Source organism: Rhea pennata, chromosome 5, assembly GCF_028389875.1.
Source record: "Rhea pennata isolate bPtePen1 chromosome 5, bPtePen1.pri, whole genome shotgun sequence".
NCBI classification, from domain to species: Eukaryota; Metazoa; Chordata; class Aves; order Rheiformes; family Rheidae; genus Rhea; species Rhea pennata.
Window position 1 is genome coordinate 65840722 of NC_084667.1, and position 23908 is coordinate 65864629.

Consider the following 23908-nt stretch of genomic DNA (forward strand, 5'->3'; position numbering starts at 1 on the left):
TAATACCTCCCAAAATGAAATCTATCCTTTAATATGATGGCAAACTTGAGGTACTTTCCCATATGGGTAACTGTGTTATATAAGATAGCAGGAAAAAAGGGACAGAAGCATCAACCGTGGCTGAAGAGAATTACTTTCAAGTATTTTTATGTTTAAGGATTTTACAGCTATGAAGGAGACACTTGGATCCTGCTGACACTATAGCAGTAACAGCACTTGCACAGTGGTCCCAGGCACTCGATTCCTCCTTTCTGTTATACCTTGGGAGTAATTTTCAACTCAAAGCTTGAAAATGCAAAAGCTCAGGGCACTGCCACATAGGATCCAATTATCAGGAGACTTCAGGCTCTTCTCCCAGGACTATCACATAAGCATATTACGGAACTATCTATCTATAGATTACGTTGCCATGGTAATCTTTGAATTGCTACGATAAAAAGCCTCCTTTCTGAAACAGGGATAATCCACGCTTGTTAGCTTAAAAACAGCAAGTTCAATGCCACATTCATCGCAGCAATACAGATACCGAAACGCTCGGGCGCTGAATAGGGTTTCCCCTTACAGCCCCCACCAAAACAGTTTTGTTGCTTTTTGTATTTCTAGTCCAAAATCTGCTTTTAATTCAAAACATCAAACCATAACATCTGTAAGGTTGGACAAGTTTATAGTCCTTTATAGTATCTGCACTATCTCTATAGTTTATAGTATCTGCAGTTAACCCAGAAGATAAGTTTTTAGCTAGGAAGACGTAGCCAGGAGTCCAGTCAGACTCTTCCCACCGCGGCGCAGCGGGGCTGGGACACAGCTCCCAAGAGACGCCCTCTCTGACGCCACGCGGGTAACCCCGGGGCTGACATCCGCTCACCCAGCCCTCGGAGCAGACCCGCTCCGAGGTGGCGAGCGCGGGACGGCTGCAAGAGGGAGGTCGCTGGTGGCAGACGTGGAAGTATCATACGAGCAACCCTGCGTACAGCTTATAAACCGGGCAGCTTTTAAGTAGACCTCCCCACCTATCAGCCAGGATTGAGGAGACTCGGGGTTTGGGGTCAGAGCAACCCAGAGCAGGAAGCAGAGCCGAGCCAGACAGCACCACAGTCAGCAGAAGGAAGTTGGCAAAAATAAGCTGCTCCACTTTCAGCACTGACATAATACCCTCTAGTACGCAAAGGCATCAACTCAGGCAGGTATCATCCAAGCCTGTCCAGGCAGAGGAAGCCTCTCACACTAGAGCAGATGCGTTATTTCACCGTTGCCTTCTCTTGAAAATCTGGTCCCTCCTTCTGGCCCTAGTGATAAATGGTGAGAGGATGAGAAACAAGTCTGAGCAGAGAGGTTTTGGGGAGGTACATCAAAATGAAGGGCTTAGTTCACCTTTCCACAAGCATGCATAAAACCTAGCAGCTCCCCCTGGTCCTGTGCAGCGCTCCGAAGGCCAGAAGGCAGACAGCAAATGATGCTGGGTTCTCTCCCCTCCCCATTTTGTACAGAGCTCTTCACAACCAGAATGCTACAGCCATCTTCACTCCATCTACACAGAGGCAATAAGACAGCTCCCATGGCTGCAGATACGCCTACCTAGTCCCTGGGTTAATTCTCTCTCCACAAGTGTGTTAATTCCAGTTCTTGTTCAAATTGGGTCACCTCCTGCTTTCCAAAGTGCGACTGAACTATTTTGCTTTCCTTCTGAGTTGCGTCTTAAGACTGCAATGATCTGATAAAATAGAACTTAGGATGCTGAAATAGATGAGTGAGAGAGAACGGGACAAGGAGGCTGCTATGGTTTGCTTCAGCTTTATTTTCTAGAAGATCTGCCTCATCTCAGTTACACCTTCTAGCTCATCAGGGTCAGGCCACCAATATGCTCAGGCAAGAGAGCAACCCAAAAAAGAAGCAGGCAAATCACTGCAACAAGCTGCTGCAGGAAACGACATCTGCAGCCCTCCCTTCTCCACCCAGAAGGGCCTTGTGGAGAGGAGCTTTTTGGCTTCCCAGACAGACGGCTGCTCACCACACTGCTCTGGGGAGAGGAGGGGAATACAATTAAAGATGTGACTTCACATGTTGCAACTCCACAAGCTAGGAACAGAAGATCAAGTTTCATCTGCGAGTTTTCACATTGGGGTACTTGAAAGACAAGCTGCATACATTTTAAAGGCTTTCTTCAAGTGATTTTCAGGAATCCAGCAGGACAGTTGGTTCAACATCCTTCATTAAGGAGGACTGCAAATGAAGGTGAGACCAAATAAGAGCAGGACTAAACTGGTCCCTCCAACAGGCTTAGAGGACATGTTCTGCCAGCAAAGTTGGTTCAGCTGCTCAAAGCTATTTCTGCTCCACGGAGAAAGACAAAAGGTAGAGTTACGCCTCACCTATTACAGATTTCTCATTTAAGGATATATTTCCTCCTGTGTTTTGGTTAGTCTCTGGCTAAGGTTGAAAAGTTATAATTTACATAACAAAATTACGCCTTAGTCAGAAGTTTTACTGCCAGAATAATTGCCTCATTTGAATTCAGCATTCAGTTCATTGCACCATTTTAACGGATCCAGAATTAAAGAAAACCTCCATTTAATGGCTTCAGACAGCTATAAAGGAGCACTGCTAATTCCCTCTGACCAACTGCATCGCAGTGCCACTCGTCCCCAAGTTTTTGAGCAGCGAGGAGAAGAACTTCTTTTTAAAAGGGATTTTAGCAGTGGACCTTACCTGAAAGTGTTGCCTGGAAAAAATAAGTCTTCCCTCTCAGCCTCTCTCAACATACACTTTGCTGCGAGCAGTAACAAGTAAAAAATTTAAGACAGATAATTCAGCTCCTTCCCTGCACCACATCAGCAGCAGATTTCATTTCTAGCTGCTAGAATTAGAACAGAAATTGCTTTGAACGTGAACCAGAGCCCAGTCCCTCCCCACAGTCCACCCTCCTTCTGCAAGGTTTCAGTGCTGGCAAGCTGAGAACTGTGGCAGCTGCAGCAAGGTTTTAAATATTTAAAAACACTAAGAATAGTTTAAAAAGGTAAAAATCAGTGACAATTCCCTGTGATACTTAACACCAGAATAACTCTGTCTGTTTTCCTCCATCCTTTAGATGATCAAGCTATCTAATTTTATCTTTAGAGACAATGACTTTTTAGAAGTTCATGGAGGGAGCACAGAAGGCTTTCAAACTCAAAAGTGCAGTTTTGAATTGCTGATAAGAGACAAATCTGCCAAGAATCATCAGCAGGGAAACAACTAGCAGTGCTGTCTTTCAAACAGTTATTCCATCGTTAAGCCAGTGACATAAAAGGGACGGTTTTCCCAGGACTAAATCAACCGTGTCTTGGGCACACAGGAAAAACAAGATACTTAAAACTTCTGGAATGAGCTAGCTGTTTGCATGAGTTGTAGCTGTGGCTTTTTTTTTTTTTTTCTTTTTCACAGTATGATTTTATCAAGATAGTTACTACGCTGGACAGATACAGAAACGCATGCATTTAGATGTGCGCACCAGAATCTTTCTGCATCCTTTTGCACTTACATGTCTTTGTAACTCACAATTGCCTAAACATAGTTGCTTTAGTGGAAATCCCAATGCTGAAAAGCAAAAACTGGCAACTTTCACTACTCTTTCCTAGGGTCCACAGATGGCCTATATCTCCCATCGGGCACCTCGGGCAGGGAGTCCCACAATGCCCGTGAAACGCAGAGATTTCCTCTGGCCAGCAAGAGCAAACAAACAAAAGCACCGTAAACTCGAATAGCACTTCCACGCTGCAAGCTTTCCAGGCAAAGCACTGCAAGGTTTTATTAAGACCAAACTTTCAATCAAAACTCCAAAGTTTCCCGTGGATTTCTTTTTGTAAACACTAGTTCCAGCCTGCAAAAGTTGCTGCTGCTGCTCACCGTACACACTGCCAACTACAGCACTGCACAAACCCTCAGGACATACTAACAAAAGGCGTAAGCCGAAAGAAAGGAAAAAACCTAACAATAATAAAAACGCACTCTGTGCATAACCTCTGGCAAGGCATTTCTCTTCCCTGGCATCCCATTTCTTCATTTAGAAAACTTAGCTCCTCTGTAAGGGATACAGACATTTATGAAAATCAGAGTACTCTGCAAAAGTTAACTATGGTCAACTGCTTGCTGCTTCTGGAAGGACACGACGGGTCCTTTGAGTCTGCTCTCCGGGGCCATTTCCACCCCTTTGCACCGCCGGGGCAAGGCGAGGCAGCCCGAGCGCTGCTTCAAAGGCATTCCCGGGATTCTGCGGGGCGGGAAAGCCCCGGCCCAGCAGACGGGTGAACGGCGCGCTGCTACTCACTGCAGTCTGCTCCGGTGCGTGGCAAGCGTCCAAGCTCGGAGAAGCTCCAGACCAAGGGGTGGTTCGGCTTCAGAGGAATCCGATTTTTAGAAACGCCACTCTCCTGCGACACCGACTTTATTCTAAAGCAACTGCTCCTGACTCCTCCAGCGCCTGCCAAACGCACGCGTCCAGCGGGGAGCAGGGAGGGGTTTTGCCGCGGCAGGCGGCGCAGGTGAAGCCGAAGGTACGTGACTGCTGAAGCAGCGCTCTGCTAGCAGGCTCTGCGGGGAGGGACCAGGAGCAAACCTCATACACGTGGGCCGCTGGTTTGGTCAAGCGGCTGCAAGGGGAAAGAGGGGCTGAGAAAAGCTGCATCTCTTCACCTGGAATAAAGGCCAGAAATAGAAAAAGAGCCTGGGAGCCAAAACGCAACATAGGTGCCTAAAACTTAACGTTAGATTCCTCCAGAGCCCACCCTACCACGTCGGCCGTTCAAGCAACCTGGCAGGGCGGGGGGACACGACAACACACAAATACAGCTGCTGTACCCAGGAGCTAGAAGTCATGCCTAGATTGTAAGACCTTCCCCAAGCTGAGAGATTCTGGTGACAGGTTGCACAGCCAAGCTTTATACACAGACCAGACACCCACATGCTCATTTTTGAGGGCTCCCACTCACTAGTGGGCTTTAAACACATTTCAAGTAAATGCACACCCATATGCCCCACGGCATAAACCACAGTTGCCTCAGCTATTTTCCAGATTTTACAAAGGGAAAGCAAAGTGGCATCCCTTTGCCAGCCTTTTGTACAAGAGCACATACCGTAAAGTGGATGACGTAGAAACAATTCTTGGTTCAGCCTGAGGAAGCTCAAACCCGCATTCCCTCCTTCCCAACCATACTACAGATGACACAGGGATGAAATAACACAGAGGGGAACGGCATCAACAGGAAAATTAGGTACTGAGGGTTATAAGCTGCTCCAAAAACACTTTGCTCAAACGTGATGGGACAGCATGCACACCTGCAGAGCAGCAGGCTAAAGGAGGAGAGGGAATCATGTGTATAAATCTGCTCAAGGAAACAGTGAGAAGAAGGGTAGTAAGAAAAAAAAGTGGTGGGTTTACAGGGCTTTTGCTCAGAGCTGATCAAAGCTACAGAGATTCCTGATATTACAGAAACAGTGACATATTTCCTCCTGCAAATGTCACCCTCCTTAACTTAACATTCATTCTCTAATTTGTTAACTGCAAGATCTTCTTGGACACCAAGGCCAAAACGTTTCTTCATTAAACAGTTAACAAACCAGCACGAGGTGATGCTATTTAGTTTTCAGCTTTGTATGTACGTATCAAACGTTTGAGAGGCTGCAGAAATTAACCTTGGATTGCACTATTATGAAGACACAAAGTTGAAAAGCAAAGACAGGTCTGAAAGCAAATCACCAGTTTGTTCTTTCAAAACTCAGACCTAAAGGAACCAACTCACGAAGTCAGCTGGACTGAGATACAGAGGATTTCACTGCAGACAACTCGACCCAGGAGGCATTCTCCAGGAATCAAAAGCTATTTCCATCACACCACATCCCAAACCAGAGCGGAAGAAACTCCAACTGAACATGTCACTACCTCGCGAAGGGTATAGGGAAGCATGCACAGGTTTCAAATCACCCAGAAAGTTTTATCTTACAGATCAAAAAGCCTAGGAATAAATGCGAGAACTGCAGAAGTGTAAGTCCCTGTGAAAATATTACAAACAACAAAACAGTAAAAAGTTTGTCAGTTTGTGAAAAAGAACAGAGGGAAAAATAGGGCTGTAGGCAAGGTCAGGGCAGAGATCAGGACTACTCTAGATAGACCCCAAAATACTCAATTTTTGAGTTTGCTTTGGTTTTGAAGAGAGGCAAAAAGGTTGATCCTGAGGGCAAAAGGCCAGGGGTTAATTTGAACAAGAATGTGGAAGTGACCAAGAGAAGCAGGGGGGACCTCAAAAAGCTTCAAGAAAATTGGAAGGAGTGGCTCATTTCAATTTCAGAAGCCAAAACAGGCAAGATTTCTAAATTACAGGTCAAGCAGCAGGAATTTTAAACCTCTTGAGAGGCAATTGTATTTTGATGGGTTAGGCAAACATGCCGCGCATATTGAAGGTAACACTGCAAGGGAAAGTAAGGAGGGAGAGCGCTCACAGCCTCTACGGGGGTCTGCTAGCCTGACTTAAATATAAAAGGCATTTTGCAAGCAAAAAGGATTACAGAGACACAGAGAGAAGTGGGGAGAGGGAAGAGTCCAAAATGCCAGACTAACCTGAGGATCTCAAAGAAAATGATCTTTCTAGACAAAGGATACACGAACAACGTCTTGCTTGCATGGACCTCAGAAGTTAAAAACAACTTCAGCACAAATACTGCAGGTACCCTGGTAGAAAGGAAATGCATTACCAAGGCAGAGGAGGAACAAAACATCAACTAATAGAAATGAGACAGAATTTTAAAGTGCAGATGGTGAAGCTGAACACCAAGAAGTTTTGGAGGCGGCTAAGAAGGGTGGATTAGCGATGCAGAGGCAAACAGAGGCAATCCCACGATACGCACTACTGGCACTGCAGCAAACCCCTCCTGCAAGATCTCCCCTGGAGCTCGGCACACAGTCCTGGTCATGGCACAGAAGGAGATGCACCCAGGCTGAGAACAACGATGACAGTCAGTATTTACGAAGCTGCTAGAAAATGCTAGGATTGTTTAGTGCAGCAAAACTCTAGTAGAGCGAATACAACTGCTGTTTGCAGAGTACAACAAAAGGGTAAACCAGAGAGACGAAGCACTCTCTAACCAAAAAAACAGCAGCATAAACACAAGCTCAAAGGAATATAAGCTGGCACCAACATTCAGCCTAGGAATCAGAAGTTTCCAACTGTACAGTTAGATCTGCCACATTCAGCAACGGCTTGATCTAGGGGAAGAAAGGAGCAAAATGTAGTTGTTTTTAGGCTAGACTTCTATGTTTAAAAAAACAGATTATGCGAGAAGCTGCCTGGGAAAGCAAAGGGCTGGGTGACCCAGTAAGTCTTTTCCAGTGCTAAATCACTATCAAACCAAAGTCGCAAGTATGCGCTGTCTACTCAACCACAGAGAGCAAAGGTTAACGTCTGCATTAAACCCACACAGCTTTGGGAAACCAAAAAACTGGCTCTCATCCTCCAGATTGAGGAAGCTTAAGAGTCTTAGTTTCAGAAAAAGATTTTTTTTTGAGTAGCTTGAACTCAAACTGGCATGTTCTTGCATTTGCATAAGGACAAGTTGTTCTGTGCAGTGTTCCTATAACGAGACGCAGTGAGAGGCGTTCACTTAATTGTCACATAAGCACAAGTGCTCGAAATCAATCGTGCATTTCTTATTAAGAGGAGGTGCAGGAGAGCGAGTAATACAGAATATAGGCTTAAACTAATCTAATTACTTACTCCATAGTAAGGCAGACCGCTACAGCGATTGCCAGTACTTCACTTGCTTTAAGCTGACTGCGTATGTTAAAGCCTACTACGGCAAGCCATTCCCCAGTTAAGTTTTACTTCAAAGCTGTATTCCCAAATTGATTTACAGCTGTTGCTGGAAAGAAGCAAAGTATGTATGTACATATGTGTGTGTGTGTGTGTGTGTATATGTATATATATGTATATATATATATATATAAAAATATAAATATATATGTATCTCTCTCAAAGGTTTCTCCAAGTACAGTACCAGTTGTAGTGAATCCGTAGTTGTCACTGTCATATAAAAACGCCAAAGAACATTTCTGCCCTTAAGCCATTACAACATTTCATTTAGAAACAAAGACTAGCCAAAAGTAAGACTTCAGTCCAAACACAAGCGCGGTACACCAGACAGCAGCAAAATAAGGCGAAGAATCACTCGGCTCTAGAGAGTTAACCAACGACAGCCCGGCCGGTCCGCTCGTACCGTTTGACTTGGAGAAAGGGAGAAGCTGTGGCGTTGAGCGGTTCCCTGTGGAGGCCAGCTCTGCAGGAACTCCTCATCATCACCACCGCTCCCGCTAAGGCACGCCGTCACTGCCAGTCCATCCCGCCGCAGGCCCGAGGCGCCCTCGTCGGCTCGCCGTGCCTCCGGAGCGTCGCCGTGGCTCTGCCGCCTAGGAACTGAAGAGACGAGAGGGAAATGAGGGGGTCGCGTGAGCCAACAGCGGTGATTTGAGGCACAGGTCTCCTTCCAGAAGGACAAAGAGGGAAACGTATATATATTTAGCGTCCTAACAGTACAACCAGAAAGCACTCAACGCTCTCACGCCACTATCACAACTGGAGTCCCTGCACATCCGACGCCGTGCCTTATACGCGGCTGCAGCGCTTACGTAGGCATCTCCGGCGGAGGCCGGCGCCTTCCCAGCGCCATGCAAACGGCACAGCCAGCTCTCTCGCCCGCTGCTGAGCCCAGCGGCGCGTCTCCGAGGTGGACCGCCTCCGGCGGCGAGCCGTGACGCCGCCCCAGAGTTACGTTAGCACACGGGATGGGACGGAAAGCCCGCAGGGCACGGGCAGCCTCGGAGCCCGCCGAGAGCTGCCCTGCCTCTGCATCACGCGCAGATAAGGTGGCGGCGGTCACCAAAACAAGGCCGTGCCGCCGTATCTCTCCCGCGCGCTCAGCGGCCGCCGTTGACGCCTTGTCCTTGGGGGAAGACGCTATTACCTCCAAATCAATGCAGTTGGACGGTGAGAGAAGAGCAGCCTTCGAGCAGGCACGTAAGAGGAAAAAGCCACACAGCGAAAGAGCCCTGGAAGAACTCAAGCAGTCCAGCTCGAGTTGCCAGTAGATAGCTTTTAAGGTGGTTTGCTTCCTCTCCAGAGGGCCAAGCACGGAACGCAGGAACGCCGTTTGACCACCGTGAAACCAGGTCATCGGTGATTTGGCGTAGCAGGTTGCTCTGCCCTTTTCGGTAGCTCTGCCCAGCGCTTGCACCGCTGTCCTATCCCCACAGCGGCGGGTCTGCCAGAGCAGCGTTTGCCGGTGTTGGCGCTCTCGCAGAGTCCCACGTCATCCCTTCAGCAACACCTGCCAGCAAGAGATAGCTGCCCAGCCAAGAAGCATCTACTTACACATGGCTCAGTAAATCAGTACCTGACCACTGTGGTTTACAGCTCAACATTGCCACTAAGCTCTTCTCCAAGCCTGGGAAGTCCACTCCAGTGGGCAACCTTGCTCCCTGATAAACTGATTTAAGGACGGCTTTCCAGGCAGAGAAGCAGAAGGTGGTTTAGATCCAGCTGAATTGCTAGGTCAGCTATAGCCATTTCCCAGTTTCTCGAGTGGTGGTGAAGGAGAGGTTAACTGTTTGCCTATGTTTAAGAAAGCAGGAGCCTAAAATAATATATAAAATATTATATAAACACATTCCAATCTTCACGAAATATGTGCTGAACTCTACACAACATAGAAACGTGCTGGACCAAGAAGACCAAGGCCTTACACTGGCAAAGTCGGAGGACGACAGCACGCCCTCTATTCTGCGAGGGCAAGGCCTTAGATTGCCAGCAGAAATCAAAGCTTTCTAGTCAAACACCATCTTCATTACAGTAACAACAGCCTCTAACAAGACCACCTGCAAGTGTGAAAGAGGCAACAAAATCAGCAACATCAATCAAGATTTCTGAGGTTCTGGGCACTGTAAAATATACATCCACAAATGTGATGCAAAGCATACAGGCACAGACAGTAACGCACAGGCAACGCATATGCCTAGTGTTTTATGAAAATTAAAAGTTAAAACACAAAATCATGACTTTCCCATGAACCATCAGCAAGAGGCACTCAAACTCTGACTCTTATCCAAACTTTTGTCTGGCTTCTGCCTGTACTGACACCAGCGTTTCAGACTCAGCAGGAATTGTATCACAGAAACATGATTATATCCACACCCAAATAAATGCATCCACACTATTTTTAAGAAGGCTAGCCACTTTTTTGCTAGCTAAAACTCTTCCCCTTTTTGCACACAGAAATGGTTCCCTATGCAATGTGCAGTAAGAAAAATGCACTGCAAAGACAGACTATACATATTCCTGGCAAGTAATGCTAGATGCTTTGTCCCAGTCCTACTCCTTTACAGAGTGTAATGGGAAAAAAAAGTGATAAAAAACCCAAGGAGAAAAAAATTAAATCAAAAGATCTCATGTGCAGAAAAAAGTTAGCTCAAGAAACAAAGCCAGCAGGAAAATTTGTTCAGGTCAGGGCAGGCGTAACCCCAATCCGTGCAGAGGCGGCTGCGCTGTCATATCCCAGCACGTTACACATTCATGAAGGGACCAACACTTACTAGAGGAAAGCAGAAGCTGACAAAGCAAACACAGGCAAGTTCCCGTGCGCACCGCAGCCCAGCTCACAACACAGCTCCGTGCAAAGCATGCTTCTTCCCCTCCTCTCGCTGCTGGTCCACAGAAGAGCTGAAATAACCTATTAATGTCAGCAAGCTATTGGCAAATTCCTGCTGGGTAAGTAGCAAAAAGCTGTGCTCGTGAGCCTAAAGCTCAGCATCTAAGCTACAACGGAGATACTTACTGCGTTTTACAACCACTGCGTACTCCTTAACCGGGGTTGATTCTTATCAGAAGGTACATCAGCTGACGGGTTAGCTTTGCAGAGCCGAGTGCAGCTTGAAAACTGAAATACGGATGCACAAATAAACACCGCAGAAGAGGAAACCAAAAGGCCAGTCTTGTTGTTTTTCTTTTTTGCAACCACACCCAAGCATATGCCTCTATGCACAAGATGTGGGAAGGAGTCAGATGTTGGCAATGTGAAGCATCATGTTCGCTAAGAAACGGACTGCAGCTCACTGAACGGTCGCACAACGCCCCCCCACAACCACTACCTTACAGTCATTTTTTAACTGCTGCTGCAGTTTAAGAAAACAAATATATTAGCTCACATAAGAGGTGGGGGGAGGTGGAAACTAAAGGGTTTTTTTGTTTGGGTTTTTTTTTGTGGGGGGCAATGAACATGCCTGCTTTAAACAGTAGCGGCATTAAGTTATAAACAAAACAGTGCGAAGGATGGGCTCATCCTTGCAGAAAATTTGCTTTTTTAAGCAAGGAGGAAGTGGCCTAGGGTCTGGTTCTGAACAGGAATCACACTGCTGGCAAAAGCAATAGAGCCTCTGCCAGTCGCATTTTCATTCTGAGTTACTGCCTTTAGTACCAAATATTAGCAATTAACGTGCAAGAGTCCAAGAGCATCCAAACCCAAAAGGTCCTCTTATGATCACGCACCTGACCCAGGGGCTAGATTTATGGCACTCCCCGGCTCTGCAGGGCCACAGCACTGCGTCAGCCAGGCAAAGACCAAGCAGCAACACACCCAGGGCACAGAAGAAAGCAACTGCAAGAATTACAAAGGTAAACTCAGAAGACTTGATACCAAAAAATATTCACTATCATGGATATTTAATCTTTCAAAGAATAACCAGTGTTGAGGCCTTACAACAGAGATCTCTATGTTCGTTGTTTTGCAAGAACAGAGTTGCACATCCATCCTCCTCATTCAGCTCCACTTTGGGTTGTTACTCCATCAGAGAGGCAATTCTACCACTTCCCAGCCTAGCCACCCCTTAAGCCCTCCCCACCTCCCCCAAAATCCCACCTGGAGCACTCATCAAAGCAGAAGACTCTCCCCTAAGAGAGGTAGACTTCAGCAGAAAGCCACTGCCCGCTTTGTCTAGTCTCAGCATTTAGTTTTCATGATAACTAGCAAGTCCTAGAAGCTGCCAGACCGGATTAGACGTGAGATCATACAGCTGGTCCACGCACTCCATCTCTTAATTAAAGACCTATAGATAGATGCAGTTCTGAGCAGTATCGCATGCATACACCACACAGGCTGCAACAGCCCTAGCAGCTCAACCTTTCTGCGTTCTAGTCAGAGTGAGGATTTGCATTTTTGCAAGATGGACTCAAATTTGCATTTATTTTTCTTAAAACATATATATTTTCAATCACATTTTCTTTTTAAAGTAGATTCAAACTGAGGTTACCATAATGCATTCCAGCTCCTAATTTTACTACCTGCTTAAAGCTACTCTAAGTATCCAAGCAGTACATGTCCGTTGTCAAAAGCCCAAGAAAAGTTAAGCCACTGAGCCAGCGGCAGCCAGGAGCTACACGCCTGGAACAAGCGCTCGACTGAAAGGCTGTTCCGGCAGGTGCAGAAAGAACGATTTTTCGCTTTCAGCTTTTTCAAGCAGTTCATTTCATAAACCGGCTTGTTCCAAGTTCAAGAACAAAAACACACCACAGCAAGGTCCGAAAAGAGCAAGGAAGGAGGAAAGCCACACAAAAAACAGTTAAGAGAACGACAGGCTAATATCTACATTTAAAACACTATAAAGAACTACTTTTCCACATTTGGCTCATCAGCTACATTTTAATTCTCTGTTTAGCAAAACAGTTTGGAGCAAAACAAGAAAAAACAAGCATGTTTTAATTAAAACTGTCTAACAAAGAGTTTTAGAGCGAGTTTAGATTTCTACCCATCTGCAGCTGGTAACAAACCCTCACGTGAAACCAGATACCTAGTAGAGAAACTGTATCCACCTTATAACCACCAAGAGATGTAAAGATTAATGACTACAATCAGGTTAGAGTCTTTTAAGTCAGGTTGAGCTCTGCAGAGCTGCTTTTAAACTCCTAACTGGAAAGCTAAGAGGAGCCACCCTAAGCACGGATGTCGTGGAAGAACGCTAGACCATGCCAAACATCACATGGTCCTGTCTGATCAGCCTCCTCTCCGATGTTCAACAGGTCAAACTTTGTGCAGCCCTCACATTATCGAACCCGAAGGCAATAATGACTGCTGCCACGTGGGCTCTAGCTGAAATAAGAGCGCGCAGCTTCCCATGCCTACTGACACCATAAAACCTGCTGCTACCACGTCTTCCTGTTGTTAGGAATCCAAGCGGCCAAGCAGCATGCAGCTGATCTTGGTGCTGTCTCCTCCAGCTCGTTTCCCAATCAAATGCACTCCAGTCCTCCTTGAAGCTCCCTCAAGCTCTCACCTGTGTCCCGCTCCCCGAACAGTACGTAACAGAGCAAGTACTCACTTAACCGAAGCCTATACGACATGGGAGATCTCTACACAAATTCAAGCTTGGAGATCCATGGGAGCATGGACTGCGCATGGGTTCAGAATCATTGTGCAGCCCCACAGCCCAGCCAGTAGTTATAACTCGTATGGTGGTGGGATCTCGCCCCCCTCCACCGTCCAACGCTCTCACTCCATTCCTTGTATCAGCACCAGTACTAGTCTGATCTTCTCTGAACCAGTTCAAGGAACTGAACTGTAAAAATCCTAATCCAGAAGAGGAGGGCTCCATAATCCCATCCACCACAGAACCTAGGAGACACCAGCATGGCTCAATGGGTAGCAGACAAGGTCTGCTGCAGCTCCAGCTCAGACCAGCTCCCACTGTCCTGACCCCCCACCTTAATTGTGCCAGGAAGGACATCTGCCACAAACAAGCACGTGAGGTTCACAGAAGACATTTGACTGCTTACTGCTGTCAAACAGCACTGCTTGCTCATGAAATACTTACTCTAATGAAGCACCACAGGGAGAACCTGTCCTCCCTTCCAAGATCATGTCAATAAAGAACAACAGGTTTAAAATTTGTAGCTCTTGTGTCTTTTCTCCTTTAGGTGTGGTTAGTGTTGGAATGATTTAAGAAGTCCCCTCCCCTTCAAAAAAAAAAAATCAAAAGAAAAAAAGATAAGCTGTGCTGCACCTCGTTAACCCCATCTTTTAATAGGGAAATTAATGACAAAATGTTTCTCTCGTTCAACAATTCCTGAAAGGTTTCAGCTGTCTTGCGCAATTTAGTTAAGGACATCATCTGTTGCTCAACTGCGAAGAAGCTAAGAACTGGCTCAGTAGATTTGTTCTGCTTTATCCAAGTGGGAAACAAAAACAGCACATCGGATATTTGCCAATGCTGCTGCAGCGCAGCGCTGGTGACAAACGTGCACGGACCACACATTACTTCACTTTCTAGAAAGCTACCACCTACTTTGGCACTTGCTGTCACTGCGTGATCTGTCGCATGCCCAGAATGATAAATCAGAGGTGACTGAACACCACCCAGCTAGTCTACAGCTGCTGCTTTCTTGGGTTTCTAGGTATGGGTAAAGACACTCACTGCAACACTTTGCATTTAAGGCCACGTGATCTATGAGCCATCTCTGAATTATTTAGCATCTAAAACTCAGTCAGTCTTGCTATGCAGATTCTGCACTAATGAACGCTCAGCTGCAAGGCTACTTTCTTGGGGTGAGGGGAAAGAGAAAGCTTCCAGAAGCCTTCCTATTATAGAAGCAATGGAATTGGTTCCAAAAATAGTAGACAAGTACTCTGGGAGCTCTGGAGACTCTGTGCCCTCGTTTTATAAGGCAGAAGTCTCGCTGGATTGCTCCCGTACGTGCAAAGAACGTCAGAAGCCGCAGCAGGATGCACAAGTGACATTAAATTGGAGTTTTAGGACAAACACCAGAGAGACACAAATCTAAACAGTCTAGATGAAAAGAGATCAACCTGCATACTGATAGAGAGCCAACCCACCCCACTTTAGAGGAACTCAGCCAGTTAAAAATCAGAACAAGGAGGAATCCTACCTTGTTCAAGAACATTAGTTTGCTCAAGGAGATTCTCATTACTAGAACAATGACGTGGCAGATTAAGGTTGTCAACAGCAATTTCATCACCCTATTCTGCTTTTGGATGCTAGGGCTCCTGGCTGGAGAGGTCCACTTGACTCATTTTGGCACACATTGGGAGATTCGTTTTAGCTGCTCCAGCTAATAAATTGACCATCGCATGGTCTGGCTGACGGGAATTGCTCACTAGTTAGCCAGCACGAGCTCGTTCAGCCGCACAGCACACTTACCCACCAAGAATCTCATACTTGAGATTATATAAGCAAGAAGTCTCCCTGCACCACAGCGTACAGCATGTAAGAATAATTGCTCCTATACAGCTTTCTTATGGGCATCAAATCCTTCTCAAGTAGGAGATCAAATCCACAGCCAACTTCTAATCCTATCTATTCAGTTCCTTCTTCCTTTGTTAGGACTTTGTTAATACAGAAAGCGCCACAGCAGGTAAATTTAAGTGCTTTAACACTAGGTCATCAGTATGGATATTTAATTCACTGAATTAAATACGGCCATAGCTGGTTTATGCAGGCCCAGCCTTAGAGATGACAGTTCTGCATTCACTCACAGATTCCCCCACATTCTCTGATCACAGGTCCAACCCTAAATAGCTCAGCAGGGTAGGGTGTCATTTGTTCCTATGCAATCTTGCTCTTCAACTAAAAAGTAATGTAATGTATTTCTGTCATATATCACTATGAATATTATCCTACCAAAACAAGGAGGCAAAAATAAGATAGATAGAAATTGTGTCCACATGAATTTGTTAAACCAACACATTACAAAGCTGGGAGGCTACAATCTGCACCAGGCATCTCCAAAGCATCCAATTTTTCCTAAGGGTCTGCAAAACCAAATTCCACAATTGGAAGCTTTTCTATAGCAACACAAATATTAGATTAAATGATAAAAGCAGTCAGGCAAAAAGCTTTTAAAAGTAACCACTTCGAGAGTTAAGAGTATTTCTGTAATTCACATGCCCAGATTTTTCTGTTGTACACCTGCTCCACCCTCTGTTCACATACTGATGTCTTTCACAGTGTTTTGCACCAATATTTCCCATGATGTGTTATGAAATCTTAAATCTTTTCAAAGTTTTGCTTGTTACAAGACCGCCAATGCCCCAACTTCATGCTTTCATAATAAAAAAACTGTCTTTCATCTTTCAAGAAGAACATGCAACAGCCAAACTCTGAAATTCCACGCTTACATGTCAGCAGCTTACAAAAAGTTTATGCTCTACAAACTTAGACAGACTGTTATATTACGGATACCTAACTTTGGGACAGATTACACATAATAGGAAGATCTGATCACTTTGCCTATTATGCTTTATAAAGCAAGGCATGACTACTCCTGCTGAGGGGGAGAAAAAAATCCAGCTAATTCTAAAGGAAGCAGTCCATTAGCTCTTCAAACAGAAGAGATTCATTACGAACATTTTTAAACCCAAACAAACAAAAAAAAAAAAACACTAGTTTTGGATTCACTCTTCTTCTCATTACTATTTTATTAAAACACAAAGAAGAGGCTACTGCCTACGTAAGCAAAAAAAAATGCATTATTTAGTGTCACATTCTAACACAGTCTATATAGACATTAAACACGAACAAAAATGCTTTACTGATACGTAAACGGGTTGAGACGTACAGCTGATACAAAACATACGCTTTAAACTTAGAAGGGCTGTATAAACCCAGCACCAAGTACTGAAGAAACCTGGGCGGGCGCACTTCCCAGCTATGCAATTTTAGCAACAACCTGCAATACCACATTCGACGCCTGCATCCACGTGCGAGTAATAGGTCAGAAACAGAAGACAGCCCAAATGTCGGAAATAGAGGTTTCGCCACATTTTTAATACTTACTCCTACGCACCTCTCCCCAAATCAGCCTTCATATGGGGTTTCACTTACAAATTCAAACTGCCTCAGCTCATAGCAACCTGAGAAAGCACCGACCCGTAGTGAAAATACCTCCACATTATTGTTACCATTTCTCGCCGCTAAGCCGCTCTGCGGCTTGCCAAACACAGAGCCTGTTCAAGAGATCGCAAAAGGGTCTGGGATACCCAAAAGCGCAGGCGGATGACCAGTGACATCTTAAGGCTAAACCGCTTCAGATGAAGATGGAAAGCAGGCAACAGTATCTGCTAAAATCTTTCCCAGCCAAAGTATCTGCTTGTTTTTATACAACTTTTTTAAAAAAAGAACATGCACAGAACATCTTCTGCCGAAGAAACTCGGCTGCAGATAAGGTTGGTTTTTTTGGCTGCTAAATGGCAGAAGAGACCAATATTAAACGCAGCATCTTTTCACACGAGTGTTTCAAAAGAACATTGTAAAATCTAAGCTAATTTTGAATTTGTGGATCAAAATCCACGCAAAGTGTAGACAGAAAAAGATCTGAAGATATTTTTCCATTAATAACTCTAAAAGTCACTTGAAACAAAGCAGTCTAGCATTTTTTTAAGCTTTGTAGTTAAAGATATAGCAACTAACGCAGTTATTTTTTCAGAAGTTCCAACCATAGCACGAGTTTTGCTGCAACTCATTCTTTAAAGAAAAAAGCAAAGGCTGAAAAAGCAGCATTTAAATTTCAGTAAGATCTGGCTTCTGCATGTTCAAGTACTTTGCTCACTGTGAGAAGTTTTACTCAAAATCTTTCCCATTTAATCTCCAAAATTTAGCAACCTATACCTCTACAAGAATACCTTCACATCAAAAATCCTTCTGCTGTAATGCTTTATAGGTCACGATCATTTTAGAACCATTAACTTTTAGAAAAGTTTGTCTGAAAAAATCAGACCTATTTTTTTCACAGAATTTTTAGACTTCACAATGGCAAAATAGCTTTATAAGCAAGACAGCTATGGAAGATATACATATTACTACCTAATTCAATAACCAATCCCCAATACAAATCAATATCCTCTTTTCAAGGTTTCCCCCTCTGGGACAAAGCAGTGAAAATACAAAAACTAAGCAGCAAGAAACTAAGCAGAGCCCAGAGTACCCCAAACTGCTTTTTAAGAAGGATGATTTAAATGAACTAGATTGCAGGCTAGAGATTGTTACTTTACTGTGAAAATACTCTGCACGCTTTTAGCTTTCCCAACGGCACAGGCACGCTGTACAAGGGAAGAACAAATTAAACCTGCCATCTCCAGCATTCCTGCTCGGCATCCCGGCTTTCAGCAACAGATTGCTTCCAAAGCCCTTTCCTGAAAGCCAACTCAGATCTGCCAGCCCAAAAGCTAAATTACTAAAGTAATAATCAAGCTGCACTGGCCTGATCTCTCACCATTGAACATCACTTGCTAATATTCTACAAGCTTGCAGGAAATGGTTTCAAACAGCTCCCTCAAGAAAACAAGTTTCAGGCCTTTGTTTTTCCACTCGGAGCCATCTCTGCACTGTTTCATAGCTCTGATAATTGTACCACTGACTAACCTCCTACTGGGAATAACTGTTTTTATCATCACTATTAAAAACAGTCCCTCACACTGTTAGGAATCTGGAAACTCGTTGCAGGCACATCCCACCCTGCAGCCTCTCAAAACACTACAGAGCGATGAAACTATGTGCTGAGACCAGAGCAGTCCCAGGGCCGAACTACTCCTGCAAATTTGGGGGTAATTACAACTGCTTCCTAAAAGATAGGTGACCACAGCAGTGTGATTAGGAACGTTAGGGGGGCAAGAGACACAAGTTCACTTTGGCTTCATGTCTCACTTTTTTCCCCAGTCCTGTATTGAAAACCAAATTATTTTTAGAAATGTAGCAGCTATGCATGTTATAAAACCTCACATATTCACCTAGGGTGTTTTTTAAAAAAAAAAAAAAAAAGTAGAGACACCCATCTGCAGTTTCCATTTCCTAACCTTACGTTATCTTGGGTTTTGCACATTAGCCGGAAGAGCAATTGACTGCTCTCCGAGAAGTAGCAAGACGCAAAAAAATAAACAGAGCAAAGAAGAATAGTGTGTTAAAAAATATAAATAAACCAGGTTTTAATCATCTAAAGGTGCAGCTGCCAAGTAGAAAGCACAGAGGCTGTGCATCATAAGGAGGGGAAAATTCCCCCAGGTTTATTTCACAGCCAGTTACAGGGGATTGACCTATTAGTAAGAGCAAAGTAGGGGTTTTTGGGGGATGCGAGTTTCAACAACCTGGAAAATCACTGCCCTTCGTACTTTGATACGCATGATCAGCGACCTGTGTTATCACACTTCCAGTCATTGCAACTCAAACACACCCTGCGAGCAACCTCTCCCTCTTTTTTATGTATTTTCTGTCATCATTCCCTTCTCAGAGAATGGCTTCCCTTTCCAAGTACCACTTTATACATCCATTAAGATTGCCTTTTTTATTGCTAAGCTGTTAAGGAGAAGTATCAAATACTCAAATACTTCCAATTTTATTTTTATTTATTTACTTACCTATCTTTGTGCAAACTCACAGGTACTTATACTATTCACTTCTGCCTCAGCGAGATGTCACCATATAAGGGATTTGTCAGAGAGAAACACATCACTGTACCAAAAAGCAGCTTTCCAGGATGCCTGTGCTAAACGCTGGGTGCGCCGACGTGTTTGGTACCCAGTTCCCTCCGCCAGCTCTGCTGCGAGAGCAAACTACACCGAGAACAAAGGTTTTTTCTCCACTTTCAGAAACATCTGTTGCTTTTTCCTAGGTTCTCCAGACTTCCTTTACCATATCACAAAGCTGCTCTTTTTAGCAGGACTGACTTCTTGATAGTCCTTCCCCCATTATCTTGGTTGCTCACTGCAGAGCAGAGGGAATCACTAAATCTTGCAGAGCTTCCAGACCTTTCAGCTTCAGACCCAGCACCAAATTCAAGCCTCCTGATTTAGTGAGAGGGTCACTAGCCTTCCTCCCTGCCTCTTTTTTAATAGTCTACAGCTTCCTGTCCGGGGAGGCAACCAAACTTCTGTGAGAAGCGTGAGAAGAGAGTTTTTGTTAAATATTCTCAATTCCTGGGATGTTAACCATTTAGAACAATTACGTTACTTCCAAACCTTGCACTTAAGAGGCTTTATTCCACAGTGTTTGGAGATGAGTAAAATTACTTCAGCACGAAGGAGCTTTGGTTGGTTATTTGCTGAATCCCAAAGTTTTTCCAAGTTAACATTCAGTCTTGGAGCAACCAACTGTTCGCTTAAACACACAGCACAATGTCACCTCTCAAAACGCCACTGTTAAACCTAAAGGCACTTTTTCTAAGGGCACAACAACTGCTAACTGGAAGTGGGAACGCTTCATTTAGCACATGCACTTGTTAAACCACTCACAGTATGCAAATAAAATCCTGCATCGTCGAAAAGTCATTCAGTCCCCTCATCCCTAGATACGAGGAACGGAACCGTGTCGAGGAAAGAGAAACTTGGAACAACATGCAAATACTTTAGTGCTTTATTCCCAATATTCACAGCTACACTAAAGCCCATATCACTATCATGTAGGTCACGATGAGGGGTGACCATGTTGATAGTCTGTTGTATATGATGGGTGGAAAAAATAACATTATCTGTCTTGCCCCAATCCTGCACCCTTTTGTTTGCAGTTACTGCTGCAAACTGCCTTTTTTTCCCTGCCTCAGACAATGGTTGTGTTATTATAGGTACCTTCATGCCATGCCAAAGCACATACACACAGCAATTCAGAACAATCAGCCTTGTTTTCATGGGAGCAAAGGTTGCAGCCAAACGAAATGGGTGGAGAGCACATTAAACAATCTTGGAATCTGCTAATAGGATATAGGAAAATGTGACCATAATGCAGATGCAGAGCTCCCCTTTCACCTTCCAATGTCATGGATAAAATAAAAGCTTTGGAAAACCAATTAAATGGTTTGAATGACATTAAGCCGGTAGAAGGGTTCTCAGTATGCAGACAAGACTACTGAGTTCTTAAAATAATAACAAAGAAGTGATGTTTCAAAGGTCTGAAGCCAAAAAGCAAGTTTCCCCACCCTAGAGCACCACCTGTTTAAAAGATACAGGATACCTGCAAGATCTCTGCTTATCCACTGTAAAGGGCAGCTCAGCATGCAGAAGGGTCCTGTCTTAGTCATGAGCATATCCACCTCTGCCTCTCTGCAAGGACAATTCTCCTACTGAAGCACCTTGCTTGGTCAGCTGTAACCCTGACTCGCTTTTGTGACGTGCATTAGTCAGCTTTCTCCTTCACAAACCAGATCGTGCCTCTGCATGATCATACACTGAAGTCATGTCCTTGAGTCTGACATCAGTCTGTTGCCATAGCAATGCACAGGGCAGTCCAAAATTCAGTATTATGGCATCACTGCAGGATCACGCAGCAGAGCAAGCCAATGCCTGAAAGCTGGTTAATGCAGCACAAACAGTTAAGACATATTTCAATCTAAGCGTTGAAGCATAACTGCAGCCTATCATGATATTCCTTGTAAATGTGTCTAGAAGCCTCTTGTCAAGAAAGATGATCCAGAAGCTCATTAACTTAAAACAAATGGACAAGTCACGATGAATCACTAAAAAGGGCATACATTTCCAGAGATGGCCACTAAGTACGAAGAAAGCATAGTTCCGCTCTCTGAATAGAAACTACCATCTGTTCCTGAGGCAGCACCAGACCTGTCAAGAGAGATCATTCCTGGAGAAGTAGGGATGGTCCTCTCGGCACCCCAATCACGTGTTGGGCCACACAAAGGTTTTTTGGAAATCGGCAACTGGAGTGTCACAAGGCTGTCACCCTTTCAGAAAACACAGCATTATGGACAACATGGCTCTTCAGCTTCAAGCTTTGGACATGAAACACTGACCAGTGCATTATTAACCCATCCTATAACAAAGATAGGTGTTAGTTAAAAAAGGGTGGTACCTTCCAAGAGTTGTTATTCCATGTAGGGTTAGACATTACAGTTCTGTAGGTTTCTTGCACACTCACGAGAATGGCATTTCTGAAGAGCAAAAGGGAAGAAAAAAGGAAATTAGTTACACGCTAATGGCGTTAAAACCACTAACCAGCTCTTAAAACTAAAGAGATTTACCACTCTAACACATAAAAGAGCCAGGAGGACAGCTCATTTGTCCCATTAGGAAGGGGTACACATGGAAAGCTATCAGTACATTGCTACTTAGACTTGTTGGAAAGACAGCTTGGTATCCATGAGGAGGCAGAATGGTGGATCCCCGTATCTCATCTGCCCAAAACTGAATTATCACCATCAGTGACACCACCTGCCATGTACACCATAAGGAGCATCTCACTAAGTAGAGCATCCCCTTTTCTGTGGCCTAGATGGGTTGCTCCACAAAAACCTGAAATAGGCCAGAATGGCACAGAACTACCACAGCTTGCTTTGTGGCAAGTCTTTATGAGCTTGAGACGCATCGGCAGGAGCAGAGAACATGCTCACATTGCTCCCACCTCTCTGAGTACCCATAGCGAGCTGGAGCAAAAGCAGCTTCCTGGGCTGACCTACCTGCACACAGACTAAGCCAGGCAAGGAGAGACAGGTACGTCCCACCATTCTTCCTAGCGCATGCCAAAACGCATGGCCAAGTTTTTCTCTGATTAGGCTAGACATACAGAACAACCCCACAACTTAAAGGAGTCTTCAGCAAGTGGTGACCACCTGGAAGGACACCCTGACCATAGCTGGAGGCAGCTGCCCTGCCGCAAGAAGTCCCACTGGGTGGCTAGGAAGAAGCTAAGCTGGCATCACAGGACTCCATGTTACAGGGATAGCAGAGAGGAGAGGCCACGAAGCTCTCGGTAGCCACATCCGACCCCTTTCCTTGTTTGTCCCTCCGTTCATGCCAAACACACCTTTTTCAGAGTCTGGGCACTGGTGTCTGGTCACTTCTTCGTAACGCCCAACGCCCAGAGGCTGATTGCTTCCACCTCCTCGGCCTCCCTGTTAACCCAGCCACTCCTCTTACACTCAACCAGTTTCAGTTACCTTCTCCTGCTTTCTCCTCTTATTCCAGCACCCAGCATCTACAACTCAGCAGCACTTCCTCTTGCAAAGCTGACCTCCATCCTCACTGTAACCTCAGACGCACCCACAATTTCTTAACCGTGCCCTCACCAAGCAGCAGGCACAGCAAGGAACACTTGGCGTGCACTGCGTGGACGCAACCCTCTCCTCATCCCTCCACCCAGGTCCCCGGTTATAATTATTCCAGGCTGCGTTATCTAATGCCAAACACAAGCCTCGGGGCTGGGAACTGCTGCTGATTTGTCTCTCCCTTGCCACACACCCCCATAGTGTTGTAAAAATAAATTCCACAACCTGTTTGAGCCTGAAAAGCCTGGGCTTGATTCAGGCCTGAGCTACACCAGTTTCTAGATGACTGGTACAACCACCTTCACTGGCTCAATCCCGTTCGCGTGAGCAAGATCCAGCTTACACAATCAGCCACCGCAGGCAGCTCCAATGCTAAATCGCACGATAGCTAATCACTGCTAGAGACCACAACTGCAGAAAGAAAATTTAAAGCCCATCGCTTTTCAATTTTGTAAATGCCAAAAGGAAGACAGACCAGAGGTGAAGCACTCCCAGGACGCCGGCTCCTGATCTGCAAGTCCTACAAACCAACGCCATCTCTGAGCCACCAAGGCTCCCTAGCTGTCCCCTGTCTCTGCCCTGCAACCCCCAGCGGTTACCCAGTTACAGCCCTGTAGGGCTGCAGGAGCCAAGATTCTGGGGGCAACTTGAAGCCAAGGGGTTTTCATATCAAAATAAAGCCAGTATGTTCCACCTCCATGGAGCTCCTGCAACATAACATAGGCTGATTAGTTATTCAAGGCACAGGTCTCTTATTAACTATCTAGTATATTCACATTGAAGTGGAACAGTTTATTCACATAGATCTGCTCCCTCTGAGTAAGGATTAGACGCTATACAGCACA

The 23908-nt window shown here is 45.0% G+C and overlaps 1 protein-coding gene across 8 annotated transcripts in view; it reads right to left on the minus strand.

Moving 5' to 3' along the window:
* The window catches only part of FBXO34 (F-box protein 34), a 38538-nt gene that overhangs the window by 3284 nt on the left and 11346 nt on the right, over positions 1–23908 (minus strand). For 2 of the 8 annotated variants that reach the window (XM_062577592.1, XM_062577593.1), the window contains exon 2: positions 8242–8438. In XM_062577592.1, coding sequence (XP_062433576.1) covers positions 8242–8321 — 80 coding nt within the window. In that variant the 5' untranslated portion in view covers positions 8322–8438. Of the gene's footprint in view, positions 1–8241; positions 8439–8650; positions 9335–10851; positions 10962–11561; positions 11605–21871; positions 21951–23908 lie in introns of those variants that run through there. The other 6 variants (XM_062577587.1, XM_062577588.1, XM_062577590.1 and 3 more) reach the window with 6 other exon arrangements.